We start from the raw sequence: 26,289 nt of genomic DNA on the forward strand, positions 1-26,289 counted from the left end.
ATTAAATTAAATTCCAGGAAGCAGTGCTAATGACAGTCCTAACGAGTCGTGGGAGAGGCTACCAGCCCCAGCCTTTGGACAGCAGTGGTAGGGAGGACTAGGCAATAATGTGAACAAGGCAACAAAGCAGTGGCTCCTGGGGATAGAATCGATTATCATTTCCCAGGCCTCCAAGGACCCTGGGCTTCCCAGAGGAGGTGGTCTTTGGAGGCTGTGTATGTGGTAGGCATAGTGACAGATTGGACCGTGAGCTCTTCAAGGATAAGAAGAAGGAGGAAGCTTAGTTCAGACCTTGGCCTGAAAGCCCTGAGTGCTCCCTGGGTTCCCTGTTAGGGCTTGCGCGGCTCCTTCCCAGTTATATCAGGAGTACCCTGAATGCCAGGACCAGTTGGGTTTGCAGGGCTAGACATGGGTCACTGGTTTGGAGATACTGCTGCTACTACGTCAGCATCTCCTGGGGACTTGGGAGCCCCCTGTATGCCTTACTCCTCAGGGATGCTTCATGGCAGTCCCCTCTCACACCATGTCCTCTTGTTCTCACTGTTCTGGCCAGGCTAGCTTCCTTTCTGGTTCAGGAACATTCAGTTCCTTCCCACACGAGGGCCTTTGCACTTCTTGTTGCCCCTGCCTCACTCTATACTGGCTTGTCACATGACTGGTCCCTCCCCAGGATTCAAAATTCCCCTCCTCAGACTGTTTTCTCCTGCACACACCTCCCAGTGGCTCTAGTGTCACCCTCTTGATTTCCTCTGAAACTGTAAAATTCCATTTCCCCGTTTACTTGTTCAGTGTGTGCTCCTCAAGGGCAGGGTCCCAGCCCGCCTCCCTTACCCTAGAGTTCTCCATACATTGGCACACAATATGTTCACAGTAAACAGTGGTTGAACAGATGATCCCTCCCTCTAGACCCTCCTGCACTCTACCCCCTGTCCCCTGACTCACACAGCCATGTATCAGGTTGGACCTCCTTGCCTAACCCAGAAACTTCTGGGCAAGGAGTACTGGGGCATGAGTTCTCCAGGCCAAAGCCAATGATCTCTGAAGGGGGTGGATGACCAGGAAGGGGGACCTTGGGCCCCAAGGCCACCAGGCTTGGGGCTGTTCCTCTCAGGGGCAAGAGAGGCCTGGGAAGAGAGGTCTGGCAGGGAGGGGGGAGGGGGGCAGGATGGTTGACTCTAATCTCAGAACTGCTGCTAGACTAAGAAGCAGGAAGGGGAAAGTGCAGGAGATGGACCAGGAGGTGGAGCCTCACCCAGAGCTGAGCTGCAAGAGGGAGCAAGAGATCTGCAAACGGAAGCTGCCAAGGCCCTGTCTGCAAGGCTGTGATTTGGTGGTCACAGGTCCTTGGCCAGAGGTTCTCTGCCACCTAGAAGCCATGGATGTGGGGTAGTCAGGATCCTGGACTCTGGGCAACCTAGGGTCCTGCCTGGTCCTGGACTTTGGGCAGAGACACACATACCCACCCTGAAACTGCCTTTGGGGAAGTGCTGGCAGCTTCCCCTTCCTGAATACTGCAGGCTAGGGCGTCATAGTCCACTGAGGGGGGTCTCCTCACCCTGCTCAGGGATGGTGCTTGGTAGGAACTCAGGACAAGCTGGACCTGCTCTGTGGCCTGTCGTGAGCCCCAAGGCTGTTCTTCCTATAGGGGTGAGCCAGCAGCTTCCACTTTTCCATTCTAACTAGAGGGCCACCCTCAGCTTTGCTGATATCATTTCAGTGTCCTTTATGGTCTAGTCCAAGTGGTACTGGGCTGGTGGGCACAGGGACAAGTCTTGCCTCTGGTGCTCATGAGGCCCTGGCTAGGCAGTCACCCTTTGCCCCCAAAATGACCTCTCCTGAAAGGACCCTGGACTCCTGAGTATGAAGGAACCAGGATGCCTGTGACATACCTCACTGGGTGACTGTGGATGGGTCCTGGCCCATTCTGAGTCAGTTCACTCAGCTGCAAAGCAAGAGGTTTCTCCAGCTCTCACCCGTGATTTTCTCGCTGGTCCTTCCCCAAACCTACTCTCTCAGTCTTACCTCTCTACCTTTGCATGTGCTGTTTCCTCTTCCTGGAATGTTTTTCCTCACTGTTCTCCCTCTAGCATTTCCTACCACCACCAAGAAAGCATCCTGACCTTCCCAGGCACCACTGGTTTTCTCCCTTCTCTGCACATACAACTACAGAGAATATTTTTATAGGGGCAGCAGGATGAGTTGCTTATACCCCTTCCAGCTCCAGGATGAGAACCCTGATAGGGTGGGATAGTTTGTATAATTCATTTATTTAACTTGACCACCCTGCAAGGAGCCTGGAATCTCTCCTGGGTGGGAGAGACTCGCTGCCAGGATAGTGAGATCTGGCTGGGGAAGGGGAAGCCCCAGGACAATAAGAGTCAGAGGGTCCAGCTCACAGCCAGCAAAAGCCAGGGAGGAGGGATTAGCTTATGGGGTAGAGGAATCAGAGGCGAAGTGCAAGGGATGGAGAGGACAAGGCAAGCCAGATGGTTGGCATGCCAGTGTGTTGCAAATGGAGGGAGACAAGGTGGATTCTTGGATGTGGAAAGCCCCTATGGGGCCTTACAGAGATCATTACTGTAACAATTCACTCCTGTGGAGGCCTTTGGGTGTGCCATGCAGGTTCTGAACATTTAACATGTTTCATCCCTTAGTCCTGACCTCAGCTTGCGCATTGGGTATGTATAACTGTTAGACCCATTTTACTGATAAGAAAACTGAGGCATGGGGAGTTTCTGGTACTTGTCCAGGTTAACAGGCAGCTGGCAAGTTTGCAGACTGCTCCCCAAAGTCCTTGCTGCCAATTGCCACTCCGCCAGAGTCCAAACTAGTGTGTGTAGGCTTTATCCTCAGGGCCCTGGGAGCCACAGAAGGTTTGTGAGCAAGGGAGTGATGTGACTTCTTTCAGTAGGATCCCTTTGGCTGCCATGTGGAAGATGGATTGTAGGAGAAACAGGAGAGGAGGCTGGAGGCCTAGACTGGGAAACAGTGGGGACAGAGAACAGGGACAGATTTGAGGGATAATTGAGGAGGGGAAGAAGCTGATGGCATGTGAGGGGTGGGTGGAGGGTCACTGTTCTGGCTGGTGGAGGGGGCCATGAAGTGTTGGAGAGCCCAGGAGCAGGGGCCATGGGATGGGATGTACCTAGTTCTGGACAGTGTGGGTTCGAGGTGCCCGAGGTGTCTGGGGGCACTGCTTCAGAGCAGTGGTGGACATGGCGCTGGCAATCAGGGGAGAAGTAAGGCTGGAGATGACCATGTGGGGTTCTGAGCTCCTGGAGTGGGAGGTGTGTAACTGGAGTGGCTGGCAGAGGCCTGGCCATAGCCCTGGGAACGCTCATGGAGAAGGAGAAGGAGCAGGAGCAGCAAGCAGGGTGGAAGTTGGGTTTGCTGGACTCCCTTGGAAGAGTACATGGCTGGAAAGAAGTGGCTGACTCCTGGGAAGGGTACAAGAACCACAGGACCTGGCCTGGGGCTGGGAAAGGCCATTCCTTTCAGTGGCCCCATCCTGCCCCACCTCCATAGATTGGGGTCTATGTCGCACCCACCTCCTGAGAGCTGGGCCTCCAAGGGGCTGACAGGTTCTCCCTGTTGCCTGGCAACTGAGAGAGCTGTTGGCTGTTGCTAGGAGCAGGCTAGGGAGGCCAAAGGAGGGAGGATCGGCTCTCAAGCCTGGGGGCAGGGCCAGCAGTGGTGGGGGGCAGGGGGAAGGGGCCCACCTTGGAGCTGGGTGGGTTTGTAGTCTGTGCATGGACAGACTGTGTTGTTCTTGGCTGGGTGCACGCATTTTCATAGTGTGTTCTGTGGATTTGAGACACGATGGAGGCTGCATGTGGATGTATAGAGCATATCTCTCTCTGTCCCTGGTGGGCATTGTGTGTTTTCACCGTGTTTGTTGCATGCCTGTGGCAGTGCCTGGGTGAGCTTTGGCTCCAGGCAGGAGGGAGCCCTGGAGGAATCACTGAAGGACTTACAGGCCAATGACTCCTCAACAAGGGAGACATTCAGTTAGGGAGACACGGACACTCCAGGGAGAACAGCCACCCTGAGGATTGGGAGCTGGAACAAGGTGTTTGCCAGGGTAGTAAGGAGGGGGACTGTGCTAAACAGGCGGCTGTGGATGGCCAAGCATTGGTGACAAGCTCCCTGCCTGGCTTCCTGCACCTACCCTGTGTTAGGGCTGGGGCCTCGCTGGCTCATGGCACTGGGGCCACACAAGACACTTTTCTGGGCAGTCCTTGGCAGACCCTTCAAATGTCCAATCGAGGTTGGAGCTGTGGGCTTCTCCTGGAAAGCAGGACCAAGAAAGACTTGAAATTAGTTCAGGTAGAACCACTGCTGCCTCCACCTCACCTTTGCCCAACCATAGTGTTGTACCCACTGCCCAGTGGGGACAGGCTGCAGAAGGGTGGGGCATGGGATCATAGCCTCCCCCAGAGGTGGACAGGCCATGGAAGGGACAGGTCACAAGATCATGGCCACTTTGAAGTCCAGGGGCAATAACTTACTTTCTCTCTCTTTCTCTTTCTCTCTCTTTCTCTTTCTCTCTCTTTTTCCCCTCCCTCCCTCTTATCTTCTCTCCCTCTCCCCCTTGGGTCCTGGTTGCCTGGTCCCACACTGGAGTCCAGGATGGCTGCCTGCAGGAGAAATGCCTCCCAGCAGCAGATCAGGGAAGGATGGACAAGCTTGGATGACTAGAGAAGGCACCCAGCTGAGAGGGAGACAGCCTGGGCAAAGGAGTAGACGTGGCAATCGACTTCATCATCATCGTCGTCATCATCATTATTATTATTTTGATTTGCTGCAACCTAGAGAGAGAAGGGGGCAAACCCTCCTTAAGACAGAAAACCGCAGTCCAGAAAGGCCCCTGGGTTCTGTAGATCCCAAAACAAGTTTATTGGGTTCATTAACTTTAACAAGGGACGAAGACACGCCTCCTGCAACCTACTCTACAACTCGCAGAAACTCCTAGGGCTGGTTCCTGCGCGGCCCGGGAGGGCACCGGATCCCCACCCTCGGGCCAAGAACTCTGCCCGCCCCGCGGTCCCTCTGCCGGCGCTCCACACCCAATCGGAGCCCGGCCCCGCCTGCAGCCGGCCAGAGCCCGAGGCCTGGGCTTGGCTCCTCCCCTATTGGCTTCGCTCCGCTTGGCTCCCTCCCACCCCAGCACAGGCCGGAGCTTGGGAGGAGCCCACCGTGTCCCTGCGCTCGGCCGCGAGCCAATCACCAGCCCCGAATCTCCTCGGGCCCTACCTCCAGGCCCGCCCCGGCCCAGTCCTCGGCTAAGCTCGCCCGAGCCCCACCCCCGGCCCGCCCCGCCGTGGGTGCGCGGCGGCCGGGAAGGCGCCTCCCGCAGACGCTCGGAACTGTCGATCCGAGAGCTGCCCGCTGAGGGCCGGCGGCGGGAGCGGAGTGGGTCGGGCGGGGCCGAGCCGGGCCGTGGGCCGTGTGGGGGCCGGGCGGCGGCCGGGCCGGCGGACGGCGGGATGGGCTGCACCGTGAGCGCCGAGGACAAGGCGGCGGCCGAACGCTCTAAGATGATCGATAAGAACCTGCGGGAGGACGGAGAGAAGGCGGCGCGGGAGGTGAAGTTGCTGCTGTTGGGTGAGGCCTCACCCCGCGCTGGGACCCTTGATTCCCAGCTCGAAAACCCAGACAAGGACTTTAACTTCCAGACGGGGGCTTCACACTTCCAGACCTAGCCTGGACCCCCAGGCCCAGCCTGGCCAGGACCCCCAAATAAGGGTTAGAAACTCTGGGTTGGTCTAAACCTTTGGTCCTAGCCCAGACTCCAGATCAGACCCCCAACTCATCCCAGACCCCTCAAAACCAACAGTGCCCTAACACCGTCTGCCCAGAATGCTGCTTGGCCATCCACTCTTGCTAACCAATCTCACAGAACTTCAGAGCCCCTACCTTGTCCTTCCATCCTTCCCTAGAGTTTATCCAAACCCCCAGAACCTCACTTGGTCCCCCTCCTCAGGCTCCACCTGTTTCTCCCACCTGCTTCTTCTGTTCCTATTGGGCATGAGCATCCCCTGGGGCCCCTGCCAGGCCCCCACCCACTCCCCCCTAACCCTTCTGTGCCCCATCCCTATTCTGGAATCTGTATCCTCCACCTGTGCACTCTGACCCCAAGGGACCTCTCAAGTGGGAAACTGCTCTTGAGCCCTCTCCCCACCTGGAGCCCCTTCCGAGACTTGAGACCCCTGCTTCCTGCTTCTGGCCCACCAGATCCCTCTTTGCAGGCATCACTCCTCAAACCCTCTGCTCCTCCTCCCTTAAGTCCTCTCCCCTCACCAGGCCTTCCTCAGGTTCCTCCACCCATCCTGCACCAGATGGGCTGGGCTGGGAGGAGGGGGCCCAGGGGCTGGAGAAGACCTAGGCTGCATTAGGCAGACCTCCAAGGGGCTGGGCTGAGGCTCCACTGGTCGTGCTGAGGGAGGGGGCTAGGCCTCAAGCTTCCCATGGAGGTTCCGCTGGCTGTATGTTTCCCAGTTTCCAAGGCCAGTCTAGGAAGTAGGAGGGAGTATGGAGGAGTTGGGGTTGTGGTCACCTCCAAGCCTGGGAAGATGGTGGCTGCTGCAGGGGTGGGGGGAAGTGGAAGTGGTGAGACAGCCGACATATTGCTGCTGCCCCGTGGCCAAGGAGATCTACTGATAGGTACTGGGCTTCCCTCACCCCTTCTGGGCTAAAAGGCCTGGGACTTGGCCTCTGAGGGCTTGCTGCATCTTGGGGCCCTGTGAGGGTTAGTGGTACTGGCTGAATGAGGGGTTGAGGGGCTGCTGGGGGTGGGCCAGAGTGCCTCTGAGCATCTGCGACGTCTCGCCCTTTGCAAAGACAGTGGATCTGGTGGTTGTCCCTGTCCAGCCTCCCACTGGGGAGCAGGGGTGGTGCCCAGTGTAAGCCTGATTTTAATTTGGGGGGTTTCAGGGTTGGGGGAAGGGAGGCCCTTGCAGCAGCGCAGCAGTGTTATAGGCTGGATAGAGTATGGGGGGTGTGGCCCTCGGCCCCAGAACTGCCACAGGCCCCAAGGCTGTGAAAAACGGGGCTTTTTGTGCTGGGCCTGTGGCTAAGGAACAGCACATATGTCCATTATTGGACCATCTGTTGACTGTCCCGGCAGGGCCAGCCTTGGGGGCACAGCCCCAGAGGTTTCAAAATGGCATCCGCTCCGCTGCTGCCGGGGAGGAAGAGAAGGGGCGGGAAGGGGCGGCGGCCCAGCCTCCTGGGCTGCTTTGCGTTGGGCGCTTGCCTCTTCCTGTCTCTGCTGTGAGTGCAGCAGCGGCAGTGAGTGGGTGTCGACGCGGCGGAATGCCCGTCGCTGCCACTGCCCGCTGGGCCTGGGGAGGGCACTTCCGGTACCACTGCCTCCCAGTGCCCAGCAAGGAGCCTGTAGCCAGCCTCTCCCCAGGCTAATTGCAGTTATTCTGGTGGCTGAGAGGTGTGGAACTGGAACATAGGGCTGGAGACACAGGGCTCCTGGCCATTTCTGTGCCCGACTCCAGAAGGGTCCCTCATCCCACTAGGCTTGCGCCTTGGAGCCCAGCTAAGCTCTTGGGCCAGACAAGGTGGGATCTAGCAACCCCTCCCACACTGGGCTGGCAGCAGCCAGGGGTGCAGGGTATGGATCAGTGCTTTCTAACCTGGGGAGTCTATCCCAGTGTCCTGCCCCTCTGGACTTTGCTTCCTCTGGGCCAAAGGAGTGCTCAGGCTCAGGATGGGGAGAACAAGAGCTTCATGGAGGTTCCTTGGGGAATGCAGGGTGGGGGTTAAGACCCTGCAGAGGGTGTGATGCAAAGGGCTAAGACCAAGCTCTGCCTGATATTGAAGACTCGATCTGCCCTGGCTGCCCGGGGACAGGTCCTAGCTTGAGCCATCTCTTCTCCATCCGGGTATAAGGTGGCAATGGGAGCCCAGCTGTGGCAGGTTCAGGGTTCTGGGCGCCTGTCCCAGGTAGCGGGAGACTCTGTCAGGGCAACGGGACTCAGGCTGGGCAATTGCCAGCCTTCCCTCCCAGCCAGAACCACACCTGCTGCCCCGCCCGCACACTGGCTCCCTCCAGTCCTGGGTAGCCCTGCCAGCAGGCAGGCAAAGTCACTGTCACCAGGGCAGAGGCAGATGTGGTACATACTGGCAAAAGAGTTTTTCCTGGCCACTTGGTTGGAGGAGCAGAGGAGCTGATACCAGTCCTACTCCAAGGATACTCCCCGTCCCTACCCAATTCAGCTTTAGTGACCAGCTAGGCCCAGGTGGGATTTGGGGCCTTGGGCTGGGCACTTAGGAGAAAGGAAGCCAGAGTGTGTGTGGGGGAGTGGGGGGAGCAGGAGTCTCTGATTTGGGATGGGCTTGTGTGGAAAGTCTCATAGAGAAAGGAGACAGAATCTGCTGTTGGCTCCAGGAAGTCTTCAGAGTATAAATACAACAGTTCTCTCTTGCCCCTGGGACTTTGCATCTGTTATTCCCTACTTGATTGTTCTTTAAAACTTTATTCAGGGATCACCTCCCAGGATCCTCCCTCCACGGAGGCTGCTAAAACATCTCTGACTCCCGATGCTACTGCTTTCCCCTTCAGAGTGTTGTATTTGCCCAGCTGCCCTCCCTTGAGACTGCAGGGGCAGGGCTGTGTCCTCTTCATTTCTGTGCCTAGAATGGAGCCTGGCACCTATTGGGTGCTTCTCATCTGTTTGTTGAATGAAGAGTCCTCTGAGCTTGGTTTTGGGGATGGGTAGAGGAGGAGTAGGAGGTGGTCACTGAGCCACAGTTTGGCATACTGTGGGCAGGTGGCAGGGGCCCAGTGCAGGGCCGATGACCAGGGTTAAAGGGACACTGAGAAAAGTTCTTCAGGTTGTCTCCTCCTAGCCCCACCACAGGCTGTGCTGGCAGCTTGGAGTCAGCCCTTACCCTAGCCTGTGAGGAACTCCTGCTGACCAGCCTGCAGCCTGTCACAGGGCACAGCACATAGTAGGGACTCCAACTGTTCATAAGGGCGAATAGCTTCGTATTCTTATTTCCAACTCAGGCTGTTTTGGGACTGCTGCAGGGCTGCTGTTTCTGACACTCCAATAGCTAATAGAGCCAGAGCTGGCTGCTCCAGCTGTCAGTGGCTGGGGCTGCCCCACAGCCCTGGGGCTCAGACCAGGGCAATGCTGCAGAAGTTCTGGGCCTGGCCAGTGTAGAGACTGAGCATAGCAAGGGCTCAATTAAGTGTACCAAAAGAAAAGGGAGTTTTGTGACTTTTGTCCCGTCTGTGTCTCTGGCAAAGGGCTGGCATAGTATAGGTGCCTAATACATGCATATGGAATGTGTATGGAAGCTATTGAACACCTCCATGAACAGGGTATAGCTCCCAGGGAGAGGGATAAGTGTGATCCTGGGGCTGCCACTGGGAGCCTGGTCTAGCCGGAGATTGAGATGGCAAGGCTGGCCTGGGATCATGGCTGGCTGGGTAGTGGGTAGACTCTAGCGGTGCCTGTGAGGGGGACTTTGTGGAGGAGGGGTTCTCTGGGAGACCTTGAAAAATGAACACCATTTGCCAGGGCCAGGCATTGGGGATCAGAGGGACCAACTCAGCAAGGGCACTGCAGCGGGAAGACCTGGCCTAGATTACAACAAGGCCTTGGGTGGGTGTTTCCTGGCCTAGGGAAGGAGGCTCACCCTCCCTGGACCAGTTCCTGGGGTCACACAGACCTGGGTTTGAATCCCTGCTCCACCTAGGGCACTGGCTGAGAAACCCCTTATCAGGTGAACCCCTGGCAGTTCTGCATAACCTGGGGACAGGGGTGCCTGTCTGTAGCCACAGGTGTGGGGACAGTGCACCAAAGCCTGGAGGTATGAAAATGGGTGAGGGACCCTCTGCTGACTCTTGCAGAGCTGAGAGTTTGGTGGAAAGGGGTCTCCCCCCACCCTAGAGGCTGCCTGGTCCTGGTATGAAGGCCCTGGGAAATCCGATCCTCTGCTCTCAGGCAGCTGCTCACAGCAAGTGGGGAAACCAAGGCATGCAGATAGTTGGTGCCAGCTGGAGTGACAGACTGTCCTGGGAAACTTAGGCCCAAACTCTGGGGGCCTAGAGTTGGGAGTGTGGCAGGGCCTGGGTGCCAGGTGGGCTGGTACCCAGGCGGGCCTCCAGCCCTGACTTTCTCCTCCAGCCCTCTCCTTCCCTGCTGGAGCTCATTAGCACTTGAATCGGGGGCGGGGTGGCTTGGGCCTCTGAGCCTCTTCTTCCCACCCCTCCCCCAGGCTGGGCAAGCCTTTGTCTACAGGAGCAGGCTGGGATGAAGCTCCCACACTAGGGAGTGAGCGGGGGTCCACGCCACCTCTGACCCCTCTGCCTGCATCTGCCCAGTCTCGCTAGGCTTGGGCCCTGCCCATCAGCCAGTATTGGTGCAGCCAACGTGAGAAGTCAAACCTTTGGGGCAAGAGTAAGACTAGGGCTCCTATAAGGGATGCCCCTGAGCTGGGAGACTAGGTGAATCAGGGCAGCTGGAGCTCAGCTGGGGGGATCCCAGGCAGATGGAGGCGGGAGGTAGGGAACCCTGGACAGAGGGCAGCCCAGGTGGTAAGGACAGAGGGAATGAGCTGTGGCTGGAGGTGGAAGTCAAGCCTGCCAGGGGGCGGGCACAGGCTTCCATGCCAGAAGCCCTGAGGTGACATCAAGCCACCCACTATGTTTGAAGTGGAGCCTAAGCTGCCACATGGGAGCTGGGCATGGTCAAGGACCGCTTTCAGACTGGGCAGCCTGTCAGCAAGTGGGGAAACCCTCCCTGTGCTGGCCTGAGAGGCAGGATGACTGAGTGGCATTGCTGGTGTCCCAGGCCTGTGAACATTTGTTTACCCAGGAAGCAGCAGCAGGTAGTGCTGAAAGGGAAGTGTGATCAGATCTCTGTGAGGTCCCTAGGTCTCTAGCTCTGCAGCTGGGATAGGGGCTGCTTGGACCATAGGCAGGCACACTGGCCCTGTATACCCTGCCCTTAATCTCAGTCCCTGGCTGTGTCTCTCTTGTTCTCTGTCTCTAAAAGACAGCCATTCCCTTGGCAGGAACAGGACGGAGGAAGCTTTGTCCCCCGACAAGCTCTTAGCCACTGAGGGACCGGGGCCTGCCCTGACCACACTCCCAGCACAGGATGAGACCCAGAGCCCTAGTGCTGCCTCCCCGACACCGTTTGTACTGTGGGGGAGGCAGGACTGGGCAGATGGGAGCAACGCACAGGCCAGGCAGGTGTCTCACCTTCCCAGCATCTTGGGCCAGGAGTCCCAGGCTAGGAGTTCAGTGAGGACGGGGAGGGGATCAGCAGGCTCTGGTCAGGCCACAGCTGATGGCCCTGCCTAAGAAGGCTCTGCAAGGTGCCCTGGGGAGGGCAAAAGATTGGGCCCTTTGATGGTGGCCTTGGTACCTGATGCTCTCAGGCAGCCCCTTCCTCAGCTACAGGTGCGGGGTGGGGCCCTCTCTGCCCAGCCCCACCCAGCCCCTCTAGCATGGAGCTCTTGTTCTTACTAAACCCCAACCCCACCCTCACCTTGATGTTAATTCTTGGGGCTATGGCTGCTCTTGGTGGTTTGGGAGGAATAATCTCCCAAATCTCACCAGACATTTGATGGGCTGGACCTTCAGTTTGGCCTTCTGTCCGTACTTACAAGGCTTGGAAGGTAGTGCCAGGCCAGTCTGAGCGAAGGCCTAAAGGTGGGATCTTCTAAGGCTTGTTGGAGAGAAGGTGTCCTTGTAGCTTGGGGGGATTCACGGCTGCTACAGCCTCAGGATATGCAGAGGCAGTGTTGATGGCAGCACCCACAGATCCTTATCTTGCCCCAGGCAGGGAGCAGGGAGGAGGGGGCAATGAAGTCTGCATGGCAGGGCTGGGCCTCTCAGGGAAGTGGTGTCCACACCAGAGGAAAAGGAGGAAGCAGCTGGGGGAGGAGGAGCCCAAAAGAGGAAGAAACCAGAGGGCTGCTTATTGCTGGGGTGGGGAGTCCAAGCCCAAGGGCCTCCCAGGGCTTTGCCAATGGGGGTGTCTAAGAGGTAAGCACCTGCCCAGGCTCATCTCTGCTCTCCCAGGGGCTACTCTACTGGCAGTCACTGCGTTGGGCCAGTCCAGGTAGTTCCGTTCCTCGTCCTGCTCCAGGAACTGCTGGGCCCAGGATCCCAGAGAAGGTGGTGCCTCTGAGAAGGATTCCAGGCCCCTCCTTTGGCCACAGGAAGTGGTGGCTGGGAGAGGGATGCTGGCGGGACGGCTAGCAGGAAGGCAGAGGGCTGCTCTTAGATTCTCGAGCGGCCATTGCCCTCCAAAGCCGGAAGGCTAGCCGCAGGCCGAGATGAATGCCTGGAAATGGAGCAGCAGCCCCGGGATTAGCTCACTCTGGGTTTCCCCCACCTGGGGGGGACAGAGGGGCCTTTGGCCCAGCCTAAGGATTCCCCCCTGCCACCACCAACTGAGCCTGGGAGTGACTTCACTGGGCCTCTGTTTCCCCTCTGGTGATAACAGCAGTTGCTTCTGATTGAGCCTTTGCTATTGTATGGAGCTGGACTCTTCATAGTCTGATTTAATCCTGTGAGGCTGGGACTGGCATTACACCCATTTCACTGGTGGGAAAACTGAGGCTCAGGGACATTATGACTTACACAATAAGTGGAGATGCCAAGATATGACCCAGGTAGTGACTGAGCACCTGCCCTAAAATACTGTGGCCCTTGGGAGTGTGTGCCAGCTGGCAGGAATTGATCAGTCAGGACAATGGGCAGATGCTGTGCGGGGACATGTGTGTTCTGCATACGCCTAGGAGCCCTGCCTCAGGGGCCTTAATTCCAGGGATATTGAAAAGGGGCTGTCTGCCCTGGAATGTGGGAGCCAAGACACCGTGCATGACTCTCTATACTGCTGAAACCAGAAATCTGCCATGTGGTCATGGGGGGGACCTCATCCTACATACAGATGCCCCGTGTTTACTTCCCACCCTTCCTCCTAGTCCATGCCCCCTCACAGTGATGCTCATGTCATGGTTGGCAACTTAGCACTTCATTTTTCCTCTAATATTATGCTTGTTTCTCCCACAACCCCCAGTCCTAGAGGGGCTGAGACCAGGCCTGAGGAAGGCTCAGAAGCTCTTGCAGGGTAGGGGCCTTTGGGACTGGGAGTTGTCCAGATGAGTGGAAGGGAAGAGTGTCTCTGTGGGGCTCCCACTGTGAGCACAGGCTCAGCAGCGGTGTGTTTATGGTGCCATGTGGCAGCTGAATGTAACCATGGTGTCGCTGGTGACTGCATGATGGCTAGTGAGGCCAGTTCCTCAAACTCCATGGCCTCTGAATCTGAGTTTTGTGGCCTGAAGGCCCTCTCCCTTGGAGGTTCCTAGGGGTTGTGTTCTATGGTATCAGACCAGGTGGCTGAGGGGCCCAAGAGAGGCTTAGGAAAACAAGAGCAGAAACATCCAAGCCTCTCTGGGCCATGAGGCCATGCAACCTCAGGGCCACTCAAGACTTTGGGTCCCGGAGGGCCCAATCCCTCACGTTCTTCACTGTGTGACCTCAGGCTGTTCTCTTCTGTCTTTGTGCCCAGTGCTGGGACCTGTGATGTCATGATTCTTAGCATGGTCGGTGGCCTGTGGACACATAGACAGCTGCTGGTTTGGGTTGGGCCCTGAGGCAGTTGGAGTGAGTGTGAAGGCGGAGGGAGGCTGCTCAGGGCAGGCCTTGGGTTTGGCACACTCTCTCGAGGTGTCCATTTCACAGATGGAGACACTGAGGCCCGGGCTCTGGGCACCTCACCCAGGGTCCAACCACAATGAATCAGAAGAGAGGTGGGGGTTATTCCAGTGCCTTGAGAACAGCAAAGGGATTCCTGAAATGAAGCTTCCAGGAAGAGGGGTTAGGCAAATGTCCTGGCTCCTTGTGTGACGTGGGTCTGGTCCAGCATCTCCTGGCTCCTGCAGAGGGTGAGACCTGTGGCCTGAGGGGCCAGTGACTAACAAGTTTCAGGGCCTCCTTTACTGCAGGCTGGCGTTCCTAACTTGGTGCCTGAGTTTCCCTGTGTACAGTGGACAGGGCCTCACTGAAGGAAACACAGCCCTGCCCCAGAAAGCCCTCCGCGTGTCTAGGCAGGACCCCAGGTCTCAGTTTCCCTTGCACACAGATCCCTGACTTGGCAGTAGCAAGCCAGGCCCTGGTTGTTAGCGCTTCCCTGATGAGCATAAGGAACCCCTGGAAGCTGCTGGAGGCAGCCCAAGTGCCAAGAGTCTGGAGGGAGGGACATGAGTCTGGAGGGAGGGACACGTTGTGTTTGTTGGGGCATCCTGTGTAAGACTAGGACACATGCACGGTGGGGGTGTTGCAAGGCCCCTTCTGCCTCCCAGGGCCAGACCTGTGCTGGGCCTCCTTGGAGAAGAGTGCAGGGCCAAAGAGCAGCACCTGGAGGAAGGAAGAGACGCCAGGGGCGGGGCTTAGAGCGCCTTTGTCTGGCTGGGCCCTCTCCCCCTCCTTCCTATTCCCATTGTTTCTGTGTGCGGAGTCTCTGCAGGCTGGCAGCTTCCCAGGGAGCGGGTGGTGGGTGGGGCACCTCCTAGAGTGGTCCCTAGTTCAGGCTGCTTTTCTGAAATTACGCTCCTGGCCCTGCCCAGCCCCCACCTCCTCCGCTGTGTCTGTGGCTGCTGGGCTCGCGCTCCCTCTGCTGGTGGCCGGGCCTGGGACCCGGTGTGGACCTGGAGAGGGAGGGGGAGAGGGAAGGGGGGGCAGGAGGATGGGATCATGAGAAAGGCAGGCTGGGCTGGAGATGTGGCACCTTCCTGGGGTGAGAGTAGGAGGTGGTGTGCAGGCTGCCTTTGGGGTGGACTTCCCAGGGCTCACCCCCATTTTCCCCATTTTGCCCCAACGGGGTAGGCCGGGGGTGGGGCGGGGTGTGGCCAGGGGTGTGGGCCCGCCCTGTGCTTGCTGTGAGTTTGAGCTGGGCTGCTGCCCAAGTCTACCCTGTGGTCCCAGCCACAGGCTTATGAGAGTCTCTGCCCTCAGGCCTGCCACGTCAGCTGGCTGCTCTGCCTAGCCCCATGTGTTCCAGGGGAGCCCACCAGCATGGAATTCTCTGCAGGGAGGGCTTTTACCCAGCCTGCCCAGCTTTCTGAGAGTGTGGAGTCGGTGAGCACTGTCAGCAGTGAGGCCCCTGGTCAGGAAGAAGGCCCCAGCCATGTAGGAGTGCTGGGTTGTGTCGAAGGGAAGTGATGAACTCAGAGCGAAAAGCCAGTAGAGGAGCGAGTGGCTCTACTCCTGTCCCAGCAGGGACCCACTGCTGCTCAGAATCAGCCTGTTGGCCACTGCTCGTCGCTCTTCATCTGTTCTTTTATCTGAAGTCTTCAAAAGCTCTGCTTCAGATGAGATGACCGCAGCAGTCCACTCTGCAGGTTGCCATTGCAGTGACCAGCACAGCATGGTCATTACAGGCTGCCAGAATGAGAGGTTTGGAGAGAATCTGTAATCTTCCAAAGGGTAGAAAAATAGTGATAACTTGAACCTCTGTGAGATCTCAGGAAGGATCAGGATGGGCATCAGAGCTGTGGCAGGTCTGGACCTTCCCCTGGCAGAGGATCTGAAAGTGAGAGGTGGGCTGGTCAGCCACTTGAGGCTTGGCAGCCTCTGCACAAAGGAACCTGAGGCCAGAGAGGACAGCAGCATGTGACAGCCTCCCAGCAGATCAAAGCTTTATCTAGGACTTTGAAGGTCCCAGATGAACAGACAGCAGTGACTTGAATGCTGGGGCCTGGGGTAAGCAGCAAGCAATTGGACCTGTGAGCCCGTCTCTTGCTGCAGAGGCCCTGCTGGCCTTGTTCACGCAGGTGGGGTGTTGCTGTCTCCCTTCCCCCATTGGCTCCCTCCTCCATCGGGCTCCCAGAGTGAAAGCAGATGTTCTAATGCAGAGCAGCTGCTGGTGCCCAGCACATCACTGCGATTACTGCCTGCCTGCTGTGGGCCCAGCAGCTGCGCCACAGGGCAAGAGCTACAGAGGTTTATTCCTTGGTGGGAAGAGGTGTGGCCCAGTGAGAATGCCAAGGCCACCCCAGGGAACCTCTGTGGCTTCTCTGGTCTCACCCAGCTGGGGATGGAGCACCTAATGGGGCTCTCTGTGGGCAGGAGGGGCTGACTCCTGCCATCTTCTGTTGCCTCCTTTGCAGCAATCTGGAGTCAGCTGGGGAAGCTCCTTCTCCTGAAAGGAGGGCACGGGAATGGGTCGGGGGAGCTAAGTATTCACAATCAGGGTGCAAGCAAAACTCTGGGCCACATGTCAGCTTATTTGGCAGGGGAGATCCATCAGATCCCGATGGAAAAGGGGTCCAGCCAGAGTGAAAAACGAAGCTGCTGCCCCACAGCTCCCAAGGCACCTAACCTGTGCACTGCCTGAGAGCCAGGGTCTTTGCCCCACCCATTCCACCCAGGTGCTGTGGCTCCACCCACCTCTGTTCCTGGCCCCTTCTCTGCTGGAGCTGCTCCTGGGCCATGCCCGTGACTCTGTCCCGGTGTTCCCCCCACTTCCTGCCTGGCCGCCAGCACCACGCCTTGTCCTACCACTCACTGCTTCCCGCCTGAGTCACAGCTGCTAGAAGGATAAAGGGACCGCCCTGCATCCAGGGTTAGAGGTTCCATGACCTTGTTTTACTTACCTGTCAAGTGGGGCTCTTTTTGCAGTGCCCCTGCTGAGGGTGGAGATTCCCCTCCTAACTCTTAGAATTTGAGAGAGAGGCCTCAGGAGGGGAAACTGAGACTTGAAGGAAACAGGGCAGAGGGCCCTCAGCTGGCTGGGGCAGGGAGCAAGTGTCCTGGCTCCCAGCCCTGCTTGCTCAGGTGCTGCCTGCCTCGGCATCTACTAGGTCTCCTGTTGCTAGGAAAATCAGATGCAAAGCGAGTTTGTGCTGTCATCCCTATCACTGGGCAGGGTCATAGAGTGGCCCACACCACCTACTAAGAGTGGCCAAAGGGCAAGATACCCTCTCCACCCCTATTGGCCAGATAGGGAAACTGATGCATCAGGTGGGCAGGGGTCCCAAAGTCACACAGGAGGGGCAGCCTTCACCCTAAATCTCAGGTCCCCTGTGCCCTGGACATCTACCCGCCTCTGAGTCTCAGTTCACTTGGCTGAGGCAAGCATGATCAGTCTGCTGCGTGATCAACTTTAGCCTCTTGGCCTCTGTTCCACCAGCGGGGGCCCCAGTCCTGGCTGAGACTATGGCTCTTGGTTCTTCTCTGCTCCAGGATGTGCCCCTTCCTCCTGCTCTGTGGGAGCATGTGGGAAGCCACTGCTCCCCTCACTGCCCTCCCTGCCCCGATGGGTGTTTGGGCCCCGGCAGGGGGATGGGCCTCCATGATGGAACATCACTATGGCTCTGCTTTCAGACCTCTCCTCACATCCCCACTTTGCTGGTGGAGGAGTGTTAGTATGTGAGATCCTGGCTGCACCTCTGCCACACAGCCCAATGGGGAGGGAGTGGCGCTGCCATCTGACCCCAGCCCACACCCAGGCGATATACTGGGCCTGGTGCTTCTAGTGCCCAGGGGCTGAAGTGATAGAGGGCACTGCTACCCCAGGAGCTGCCCCCTGCCTGCCCAGAGCCTGCACCCCTGCCCCCAGCCTTGGAAGCGGGCCTGGGACAGTCAGAAGCCCAGTGATCCCAGGCACCTGGTGGCATTTGTGAGGAGGGTGGCCGCTGGGATGTGGATATTCCCAGACCACTCCTGTAGGGCCACAGCTACGCCTCAGTCTCACCTGGGAAGATGTGGGTCTTGGGTAGGGGCTGAAGGCAGGCAGGACCCCTGGGGAGATCCACCGCCCTGTCCCGTGCCTGCTGTGGCTTGTTGAGTGCTGCAGAGACTGGGACCAGAGTCTGCCTAGGGAGGCAGGGAGTGAACCCAGTGACAAGTGCAGCTGGGCTCTGAGGACTGCATGGCCCAGCTGCTGTACGAGGCCCTTAGGACAGCTAGAGGAGGTACCATGTGGTGGGCAAGGTGCACTACCCACAGAGGGGACTGTAACTGTGTGACTTCCACCTCTCTGCATCTCAGCTTCCTCATTTGTTAGGGGATGAGGAAAGAACCTACCTCCCAGGATTGCTGTGCAGAGACTACAAGATTAAAGTCAGTAGTGGATGTGGTAGACATGGAACAGCATCTGGCTCACAGTGGGTGCTGGTCACAGCCCTGCCGTTATTGTTATTGCTGCTCCTGTTAGTCCATGTCGGCATCTTCATCCTCTGACGTGGTCTTGACTAGCCCCAAGGGATGCGGGGGTGGGGGGGTGGGGCAGAGTCCCTAAGTTTGACCTCCCCACAGACCCCACCACCCACCCTGCTAAGCTGCACAGAGTGACAGACCTGCCACAGTGATGAGGAGAATTGGGACACTGTGGATGGTGCATGGGGCAGGTACGCCCAGCAAGGGGAACAGCATGAGCAAAGGTCTGGAGGTGGCAAGAGACAGTGCCTGGCAGGTGCAGGTGTGGCTGGCAGTGATGGGGCGGGAGCAGAGGGTCTGGGGAAAGGCTGGGAAGAGAGTGGGGCCCAGCTGAGGGCCATTCTATCTGGAACTCAGGGCAGGGAACAGCAAGGGGGCGAGGGGAGGCCTTGCCCCCACTCCCTCTAGCCCCCAGCCTGTTCTTCACACTTCCCTGCATAGACTTCCTGGGGAAGGCAGGTTCCTGGGCTGTACTACTCAAGACCTGGCTCTGTGTGTCTGGGATGGGACCTGGGAATCTGCTTTTGTAAACATTCTCCCAGAGCATTGTTTTGCAGGGTCTGAACCACATTTTGAGAACCAGGCATCATGGTTCCATGCAACCCCTTGCCCTTCTGAATCTGGGCTGCATCACTTTGGACCAAGACTTTTCTGAGCCTCAATTTCTGAGCTCCTCATCTGTAAAATGGGAGCAGAAACAGTATGTGCTTATGGGGCTGCCATGACAAACACAGGGGAGAATGCAGCAAACCTCTCAGTACCAGTTAAAGACAAACATGGGGCAGGGGCTCTACCAGGCCAGGGAAGAAGCTTGAGTCGGTACAGGGGTATGTGTGGGTGTGTGTCTGTGAGAAAGAGAGAGGGAGAAATACCGTGCGTCTCCCAGGTGTTAGTCTCCATCTGCTCAGTGCAGACCTCAGCTGAGCGAGCAGAGGGATGGGCTTTGGGCCATATTCGGGAGGCAGGGGTGTGACATTGCCTCTGCTTAGGCCCCTGGCAGTTAAGGCTCAGAGTGTGGGGAGAAGAGGGGCTGCACCCTCCTGGAGTATGCAGGGTGCCTTCCTGCCAGCTCTGCCTGAGGTGCCGTGTTGTCCAGCACCCGCTACACAGGGTGGCAAGCCTGCGTATGTGCAAACAACAGGGCTGGCCTCAAGTCTCCAGCCAAGCCCCCTGAACTCAGCTAGGGCGATGGGCTGTCACGGTGGGCAGTGGAGCTTGTGGGAGGCAAAAGCCTGCAGAGATTCTGGGGCACAGGTGCTCTGGGTTGCCTTGACCACTGTGGCCCTGCCAGCTGCACCATGAGAGCTCAACTGCCTGCCAGGCTCAGCTGCCTACATCTCGCTGTGCAACAATGGGCAGAGTGAGTTCTGCTTCCAGGGCTGCAGGTGGCTGGGCACTTGTTGCACACCTATGGGGCCCTCTTGGCCTGCCCTCTAACCATCTGTGCCCTTTGTTCCAGGTGCTGGGGAGTCAGGGAAGAGCACCATCGTCAAGCAAATGAAGTAAGTGCTGAAACGGAAGGCAGCTCCCAAACCTGGTACTCCCTTAAACCTTAATTTCCCCTCCTCTTCCTCTGGACTTGCACTGCCCCCGAGTACAGGCCCAGACAGTCTTAGCAAGGCCGAGGACCTTCTCAGGGGCAGTCATCTACCCTCAGGTCCCAGCGGGTCAGGGGCAGTTTCCCCTTCTCTGAAGCAGGTCCCTGTAGGCCCCAGCAGCCCTAGACAGCCATAGGAACTCCCTCTGCCCTGGTGCCCTAACCCCTGACCCCTGGCTGTCAGGATCATCCACGAGGATGGCTACTCCGAGGAGGAATGCCGGCAGTATCGGGCGGTCGTCTACAGCAACACCATCCAGTCCATCATGGCCATCGTCAAGGCCATGGGCAACCTGCAGATTGACTTTGCCGACCCCTCCCGAGCGGTATGTGCACCCTGCCCCACCCTCCCCCACCTCCCAAAAAGCTTCAGGGCAAGTCTTGTCCTGGGGAACCTGAGAATACCCTAGCCTGGGCCCCATTCCAGAGGTCTCCCTGCCTCTGACAGGCAGGGTGGGGGTGCATTCCTTCAATTGGCTGACCACACACCGCTGTGCACAGGACGACGCCAGGCAGCTGTTTGCACTGTCTTGCACTGCCGAGGAGCAGGGTGTGCTCCCTGAGGACCTGTCTGGCGTCATCCGGAGGCTCTGGGCTGACCACGGTGTGCAGGCCTGCTTTGGCCGCTCAAGGGAGTACCAGCTCAACGACTCAGCCGCCTAGTGAGTGCTCCAGGGGCTGGGCAGGGGATGGGGGAGGTCTGGACTACAGGCTGGATTGGAGGGCCTGCGTACCCCCCACAGGATACTGCTGGTCTCTGTTTATGAAGTTGATGACTGTCAACCAAGGCCTTGATGTTTTTGGTTTGAGTGGGGGTGGAATGGATGGTACTGAAAAACCAGGAGGAATGACAAGTGGGGTGGCTTATCCAGCACATCTGTTCTGGCCTATTGAGTTTGATCTGTCTCCACAATCATTCTTTTTTTTTTTTGGAGACAGAATCTTGCTTTGTTGCCTGGGCTAGAGTGCCGTGGCATCAGCCTAGTTCACAGCAACCTCAAACTCCTGGGCTTAAGCGATCCTTCTACCTCAGCCTCCCGAGTAGCTGGGACTACAGGCATGTGCCACCATGCCCGACTAATTTTTTCTATATATTTTTAGTTGTCCAGCTAATTTCTTTCTATTTTTAGTAGAGACGGGGTCTTGCTCTTGCTCAGGCTGGTCTCGAGCTCCTGAGCTCAAACGATCCTCCCACCTCGGCCTCCCAGAGTGCTAGGATTACAAGCATGAGCCAGCACGCCTGGCCTGTCTCCACAATCATTCTAAAGAACATTTGCTGCCACCTACTCTGTGCCAGGCCCTGTACAAGGCTTCAGGGACAGTGATGAGTGGAGCAGACAAGTCCCTGTGCAGTGACAACTTAGGATATCACTGTCATGCTGGGTGGGGGTAGTCCAGAGGAGGGACTGCCTCAGCTGAACTCTGAACGAGAGTTGGCCAGGGGAGGATGGGCAAAGGGATTCCAGGCAGTAGAGAGCTAGCTGTGCTTGAGGACACAGAGGCTGTTCAGGCTGGCTGGAGAGAGGGCCACAAGGAGGGAAAGGGTTTTCTGGGAGGTGACAGGTGTGCGTGCAGGTTGGAGCCCAGGACTCAGCGGGGGAATTGCAGGGGGTACTGGAGTTCCAGAGGCGTAACAGGCCTGGACCCTTTGGGCCTGGCCCACACTCTGAACGCCTTCCCTGCAGTACCTACCATATGCTAGGACTGGTGCAGGGCAGACAGACTGTTAGCCAGTGAGGGTGGCTGCAGGTCTATAGGAGACATCCAAAGGTTTGGGATGGTGCCACAGATAGGCTGCTGTCCCTGTACTCTAATCTTCCCTCCCCTATCTCTGCTTAAGCCATTCCCTCTGTCTGGAATAGGCTTTTGGCTCCTACTGCCCATCTAATCCTGAGCCCGCCCAGAGAGGGGCTGGACCTTGGCAAGGGCGGGTAGGAGGAGGGTCTCACCTAGCTGTGATTCCTGAGCCCTGCCCCACTTACATGGACAGCCCCCTCTCAACCTCCTCTGTGGCCTGAATGCCCTCGTGAATGTGGCCCTGCAAAGGAGCTGTGAAGTCACAGCCAAATGCTGCAGGGGCCTCCAGGCCTCAGTGCCACCCTCCCCGAGGTCACAGGCTCAGCCACCAGAGAGTTTGTGGGTATAGAGACAGGGAGGAGTGAGCCCTGTCAATCGTTGCCACCTCAGCGTCCACAATATTCAAAGGGGATGGGTATAGAGCCACCTCCAGGCCACTTCCCACTTCTCCATCATCCTGTTTCTTCATTCTCCAGACATTAGGCATCCACTGTGTGCCCTGCACTGTTTTGGGACTGGAGATTCGGCAGTGAACACAGGCCTTGCTCTCCCAGGCAGGTTTATGCCTTGACAAGACCACCTGGGGGTGGGTGTGGATGAGAACACCACAGGGAAGAGGCCTAGTCCAACCCTCTTCACAGCAGTCCTCTAAGACTGCAGCGGGGCAGGGGGTCCTTGGGGTGGCTCCACCTGTTGGGGAGAAAGGAGAGGCTGAAACCCACCATAAGGCCTCCAGGTTGGGGGCTCTTCTCACTAGGGGTCGGGGAATAGTATGCAGGTCACAGCACATGCGTCATGGTCCCCAACGGCCCTTCCTGTTTTTCTGTTCTGTCCCTGTGTCTCTGAGATCATTTCCCTCTGTCTGGGTTTGGCCTGGCTGTTGGTGGGAGCTCAGGGCTGGCCCCAGCAGCCTTGCCTCAGGAGTGAGAAGTCGGCACAGGGCAGCAGCATGGAGGCCTGGACCCAGCCCCCAGGACATGGCAAGGATATTGAGACAGGCAGCAGATCCGGGCCCAGCAGGGGTGGCATTAATACTAATTAAGGGAGCTGGTAATGAGGAGCCCCTGGGACCTCCGCCAAGCAGGTGTCTGTGCCCTCCCCCTGAGGGCCCAGATTTTATTGGGCACTGGGCAAAGAGCCCGCTGGGCCTGGCAGGCCCCAACCTGTCCAGCTCCACATCGAGGGACCACACCAGGCTGCTCTGTGGCTGGTGCCATAATTAGCATCCTGAATCCCTCCCTGAAGGACTAATTTGTCCCCTCCCACTCCCTTTGCCTTTAGCCCCAACATCCTGGCTCCCGTCTGAGGCAAGCCTAGTTCAGACCCTCGGTGTTGGAGCTTGGCTGGCCGGCCAGCCACACAGCCACACTTCCTCCTAGTCCTGTTCCATGGGTGGGAGGCACATGACACGGTCCAGGCTTTTTCATTTGAGCAATGAATGGAATGCAGGCAAGGGTTAAAGAAGCAATGGGGATGGGAGGGAAGGGGCCTCTTCCAGCTGGCCCCCACCGACCCTCCTACCCCACCCCCAGCTACCTGAATGACCTGGAGCGCATCGCACAGAGTGACTACATCCCCACGCAGCAGGATGTGCTACGGACCCGCGTGAAGACCACGGGTATCGTGGAGACACATTTCACTTTTAAGGACCTACACTTCAAGTGAGTGGGCGTGTGGGCAGGGTGGAGGGGCAGCACCCGCCAACCATTGGGCTGGAAGGAGGAGGTGGTCCAGAAGCCCCCAGCCCACTCTGAGGTTTCTCAAGGCTGTATCCTGGGAACGCATGTCCTCACACCTAGCGCATCCATGCCTCCTCTCGATAGCCGCTCACAGCCTCTGCTGCCCCTGCCCCATAGGTTGCAGCTTCCCTGCTGTCTGGGCCCCTGGCCCTGCCAGTCCAGACATGCCCTGGCCCAGAACCAGGGGTGAGGTGGGCAAGTGGGGATGATTCCATGAAGGCAGCTGCCCCACTCTGGGCAGGCCTCTGTCCTCAGTTGGCCGGCTGTGAAATGGGGCAGAGAGCCTCCCTTGGGGCTCCCTTTCTGGAGCTAAGATGATCCTGTGTCCATCCACAGGATGTTTGATGTGGGTGGTCAGCGGTCGGAGCGGAAGAAGTGGATCCACTGCTTTGAGGGCGTCACAGCCATCATCTTCTGCGTAGCCTTGAGCGCCTATGACTTGGTGCTAGCTGAGGACGAGGAGATGGTGAGAGGCTGAGAGAACACTGGGGGTGGGGAAGGGAGCAATGGCTGGCGCTGACCTCACCGTCCTGCCCCCAGAACCGCATGCATGAGAGCATGAAGCTGTTTGACAGCATCTGCAACAACAAGTGGTTCACGGACACATCCATCATCCTCTTCCTCAACAAGAAGGACCTGTTCGAGGAGAAGATCACACAAAGCCCCCTGACCATCTGCTTCCCTGAGTACACAGGTGTGGGGACTGTGGGGACAGGCCACTGGGGAGGGGCAGTGCCTATCCCAAGAGGAGCCAGTGGTGACCAGGTGGCCTTCAGGCGCCCCCCGCTGGACGGATGGGTGACCATAGGACACTCTTGAGGAGCTGGTGCCTCACTTAGGCTTGTATACTTGTGTCTGCACATGGGGGGGCCCTTCTTACACACCTGGGCATGTGTCCCTGAACTCATGCACGTGCGCATCCTCCGTCCCACAACCGGGTACCCTCTTTACACACTTAGGCACGCGTATGCACCCACACACTTGTCATGCTGTGCACATGCATGCACACAGTGGTTGCTTGCCCATCCACGTGCGCACAACCTCATTGCACGTGTAGGACGGGGCCTGCCTGCCCCACACAGCACAAGTCTTCACCATTTTGTCTCCCCCAGGGGCCAACAAGTATGACGAGGCAGCCAGCTACATCCAGAGTAAGTTTGAAGACCTGAATAAACGCAAAGACACCAAGGAGATCTATACGCACTTCACGTGCGCCACAGACACCAAGAACGTGCAGTTTGTGTTTGATGCCGTCACTGACGTCATCATCAAGAATAACCTGAAGGACTGCGGCCTCTTCTGAGGGGCAGCGGGGCCTGGCAGGATGGTGAGCCAGAGGGGCATGAGGCAGGGAGCTGGGCAAGGACAGAGTGGGGCGTGGAGCCCGGGGAGGGGCAGGATTGGGGATGGGGGAGGGACCAGGTGGGGGTGGTGAACCTGGGGGGGCAGGGCAGTAGGTGACCAGAGGACGAGGGAGGGAGTGCCAGATGGTGAATCAGGGGTCAAGTGAGTGGAGTGCAGGGCACTGAGGAGGTAGCACAGGTAGGCCTGGCCCTACCCGTGGTCCAGACAGAAGGGCCTAGTCTTGCCCTGGGACAGAACTAGAGGGCTGTCCCAATATTCTTGGAGAAATCTCACCTCACCCACCAGGCCATTGGCCTAGCCTGACAGAAGCTGCGTGCTGGACAAGGCCCACCTCCTGCTGATCCATATGACCAGCTCTGCACCCACCCCTAGCCATCTTTCCCTCGGACCTATCTGAGGGTCCTGGGCTTAGGCTGGCCCCACTGGCCCTGGTGGGGGTGGGGGTAGGGGTCACTGCCCTCCCCTGTGTAACCCAGCAACAGAAACTAGCTCCTTGGGGGTAACTGTGTCCCTGGTAACAAGTAGGTGGGAAAAAGGAGAGGGTCATTGTCTAGGGAGACGAGAAGAGAGGCACACACTGACTACCTCTCAACCCATGACCTGACTGTCCCCTACCTCCAGGGCCACCGCCGACTCTGCTCCCCCAGCCCCTGAGGAAGATAAGGGCAAGAAGACCACGCTCCCCGCCTGTCCCCTGGCCGCTTTTCCCCTATCTTCTCTCTGTTCTCAGCTCCCTATCTCCTCCTTCAGCTCCAGACCTAGGGGAGGGGTTGCTCTAGGCCTCCCTGTTTGAAGCCTTGCCTTTTCTGAGGTGCCAGGAATGGCCATGATACCCCCTTTCTGGGCATCTGTTCTGGTTTTTTAACCATTGTCTTGTTCTGTGGGGGGGAGGGGAGCACATGCTGAGTCCCCCAAGGCTTGTGTCTGGAGGGGCACCCATTTCTCCAGCCTGGACCCCTGGCTTTGCCTAACACCAGCCCCTGCCCCAGCCCAAGTCCAAATGTTTACAGGGAGCCTCCTGTCCACCCCACCCCACAGCCGCTTGGAGGCCCCAAAGGAAAAAGCACAAGAAGCGTGAAACGCCACCATTCCTGGAGACCACAGTCCACCTGCTCATTCTCGTAGCTTTTTAAAAAAATGAAAGTAAAGGAAAAAAAAAAAACTGCAAACCTAGAAAACTTTTTGAGAAAAACTATTTAAAATTGTCAGATCCTGACCAGCACCCACCCAGCCCCCCTTCCAGTGACTCTGTGCCTTGAGTGTGTCTGCGTGTTTACACCCATGCCCCTGCTGGCCGCCCCGTGTGAGCGGCACCCCTGCCCTGCCCTCCACAGAATTGGGTTCCAAGGGCTGTTCCAGACAACTGCCAACATCACTGAGGGCCCTGCCCCAGCGGCCCTGGGCCCAGTCTCCATTAACCTAAATGTAGCTCCGTAGCGCTAACCTAGGAACCGCCGCTGCCTGCTGAGGGGCCGTGCCCTCATGCCCTCGCCCCAGGCCCGGGGCATTCAGCGTTGAACACTTCCTTGCTTTTTTCACATGTTTTATGGAATTGTTCACCTGGTTTGAAATAATAAAATGTAGAAAGAAAAAAA

The 26,289-nt window shown here is 57.8% G+C and overlaps 1 protein-coding gene across 2 annotated transcripts; it reads left to right on the plus strand.

Annotated features, from left to right (window-relative positions):
* Positions 1-26,289, plus strand: GNAI2 (guanine nucleotide binding protein (G protein), alpha inhibiting activity polypeptide 2). 2 transcript variants are annotated; one of them, XM_012657867.1, is made up of 9 exons: positions 1-1,956; positions 19,656-19,698; positions 19,978-20,119; positions 20,295-20,455; positions 23,123-23,251; positions 23,666-23,795; positions 23,870-24,023; positions 24,442-24,656; positions 25,316-26,280. In XM_012657867.1, the coding sequence occupies exons 2-8, from the start codon at positions 19,694-19,696 to the stop codon at positions 24,630-24,632; spliced, it is 912 nt and encodes a 303-aa protein (XP_012513321.1). In that variant the 5' UTR covers positions 1-1,956; positions 19,656-19,693; the 3' UTR covers positions 24,633-24,656; positions 25,316-26,280. The 2 variants fall into 2 exon arrangements, with proteins under 2 accessions (XP_012513321.1, XP_012513246.1); XM_012657792.1 differs by lacking the exon at positions 1-1,956 and adding an exon at positions 5,314-5,604 and having other exon boundaries at positions 25,316-26,289.

The sequence above is a fragment of the Propithecus coquereli genome, unplaced genomic scaffold, assembly GCF_000956105.1.
Source record: "Propithecus coquereli isolate 6110/MARCELLA unplaced genomic scaffold, Pcoq_1.0 Scaffold1, whole genome shotgun sequence".
Classification (NCBI taxonomy): Eukaryota; Metazoa; Chordata; class Mammalia; order Primates; family Indriidae; genus Propithecus; species Propithecus coquereli.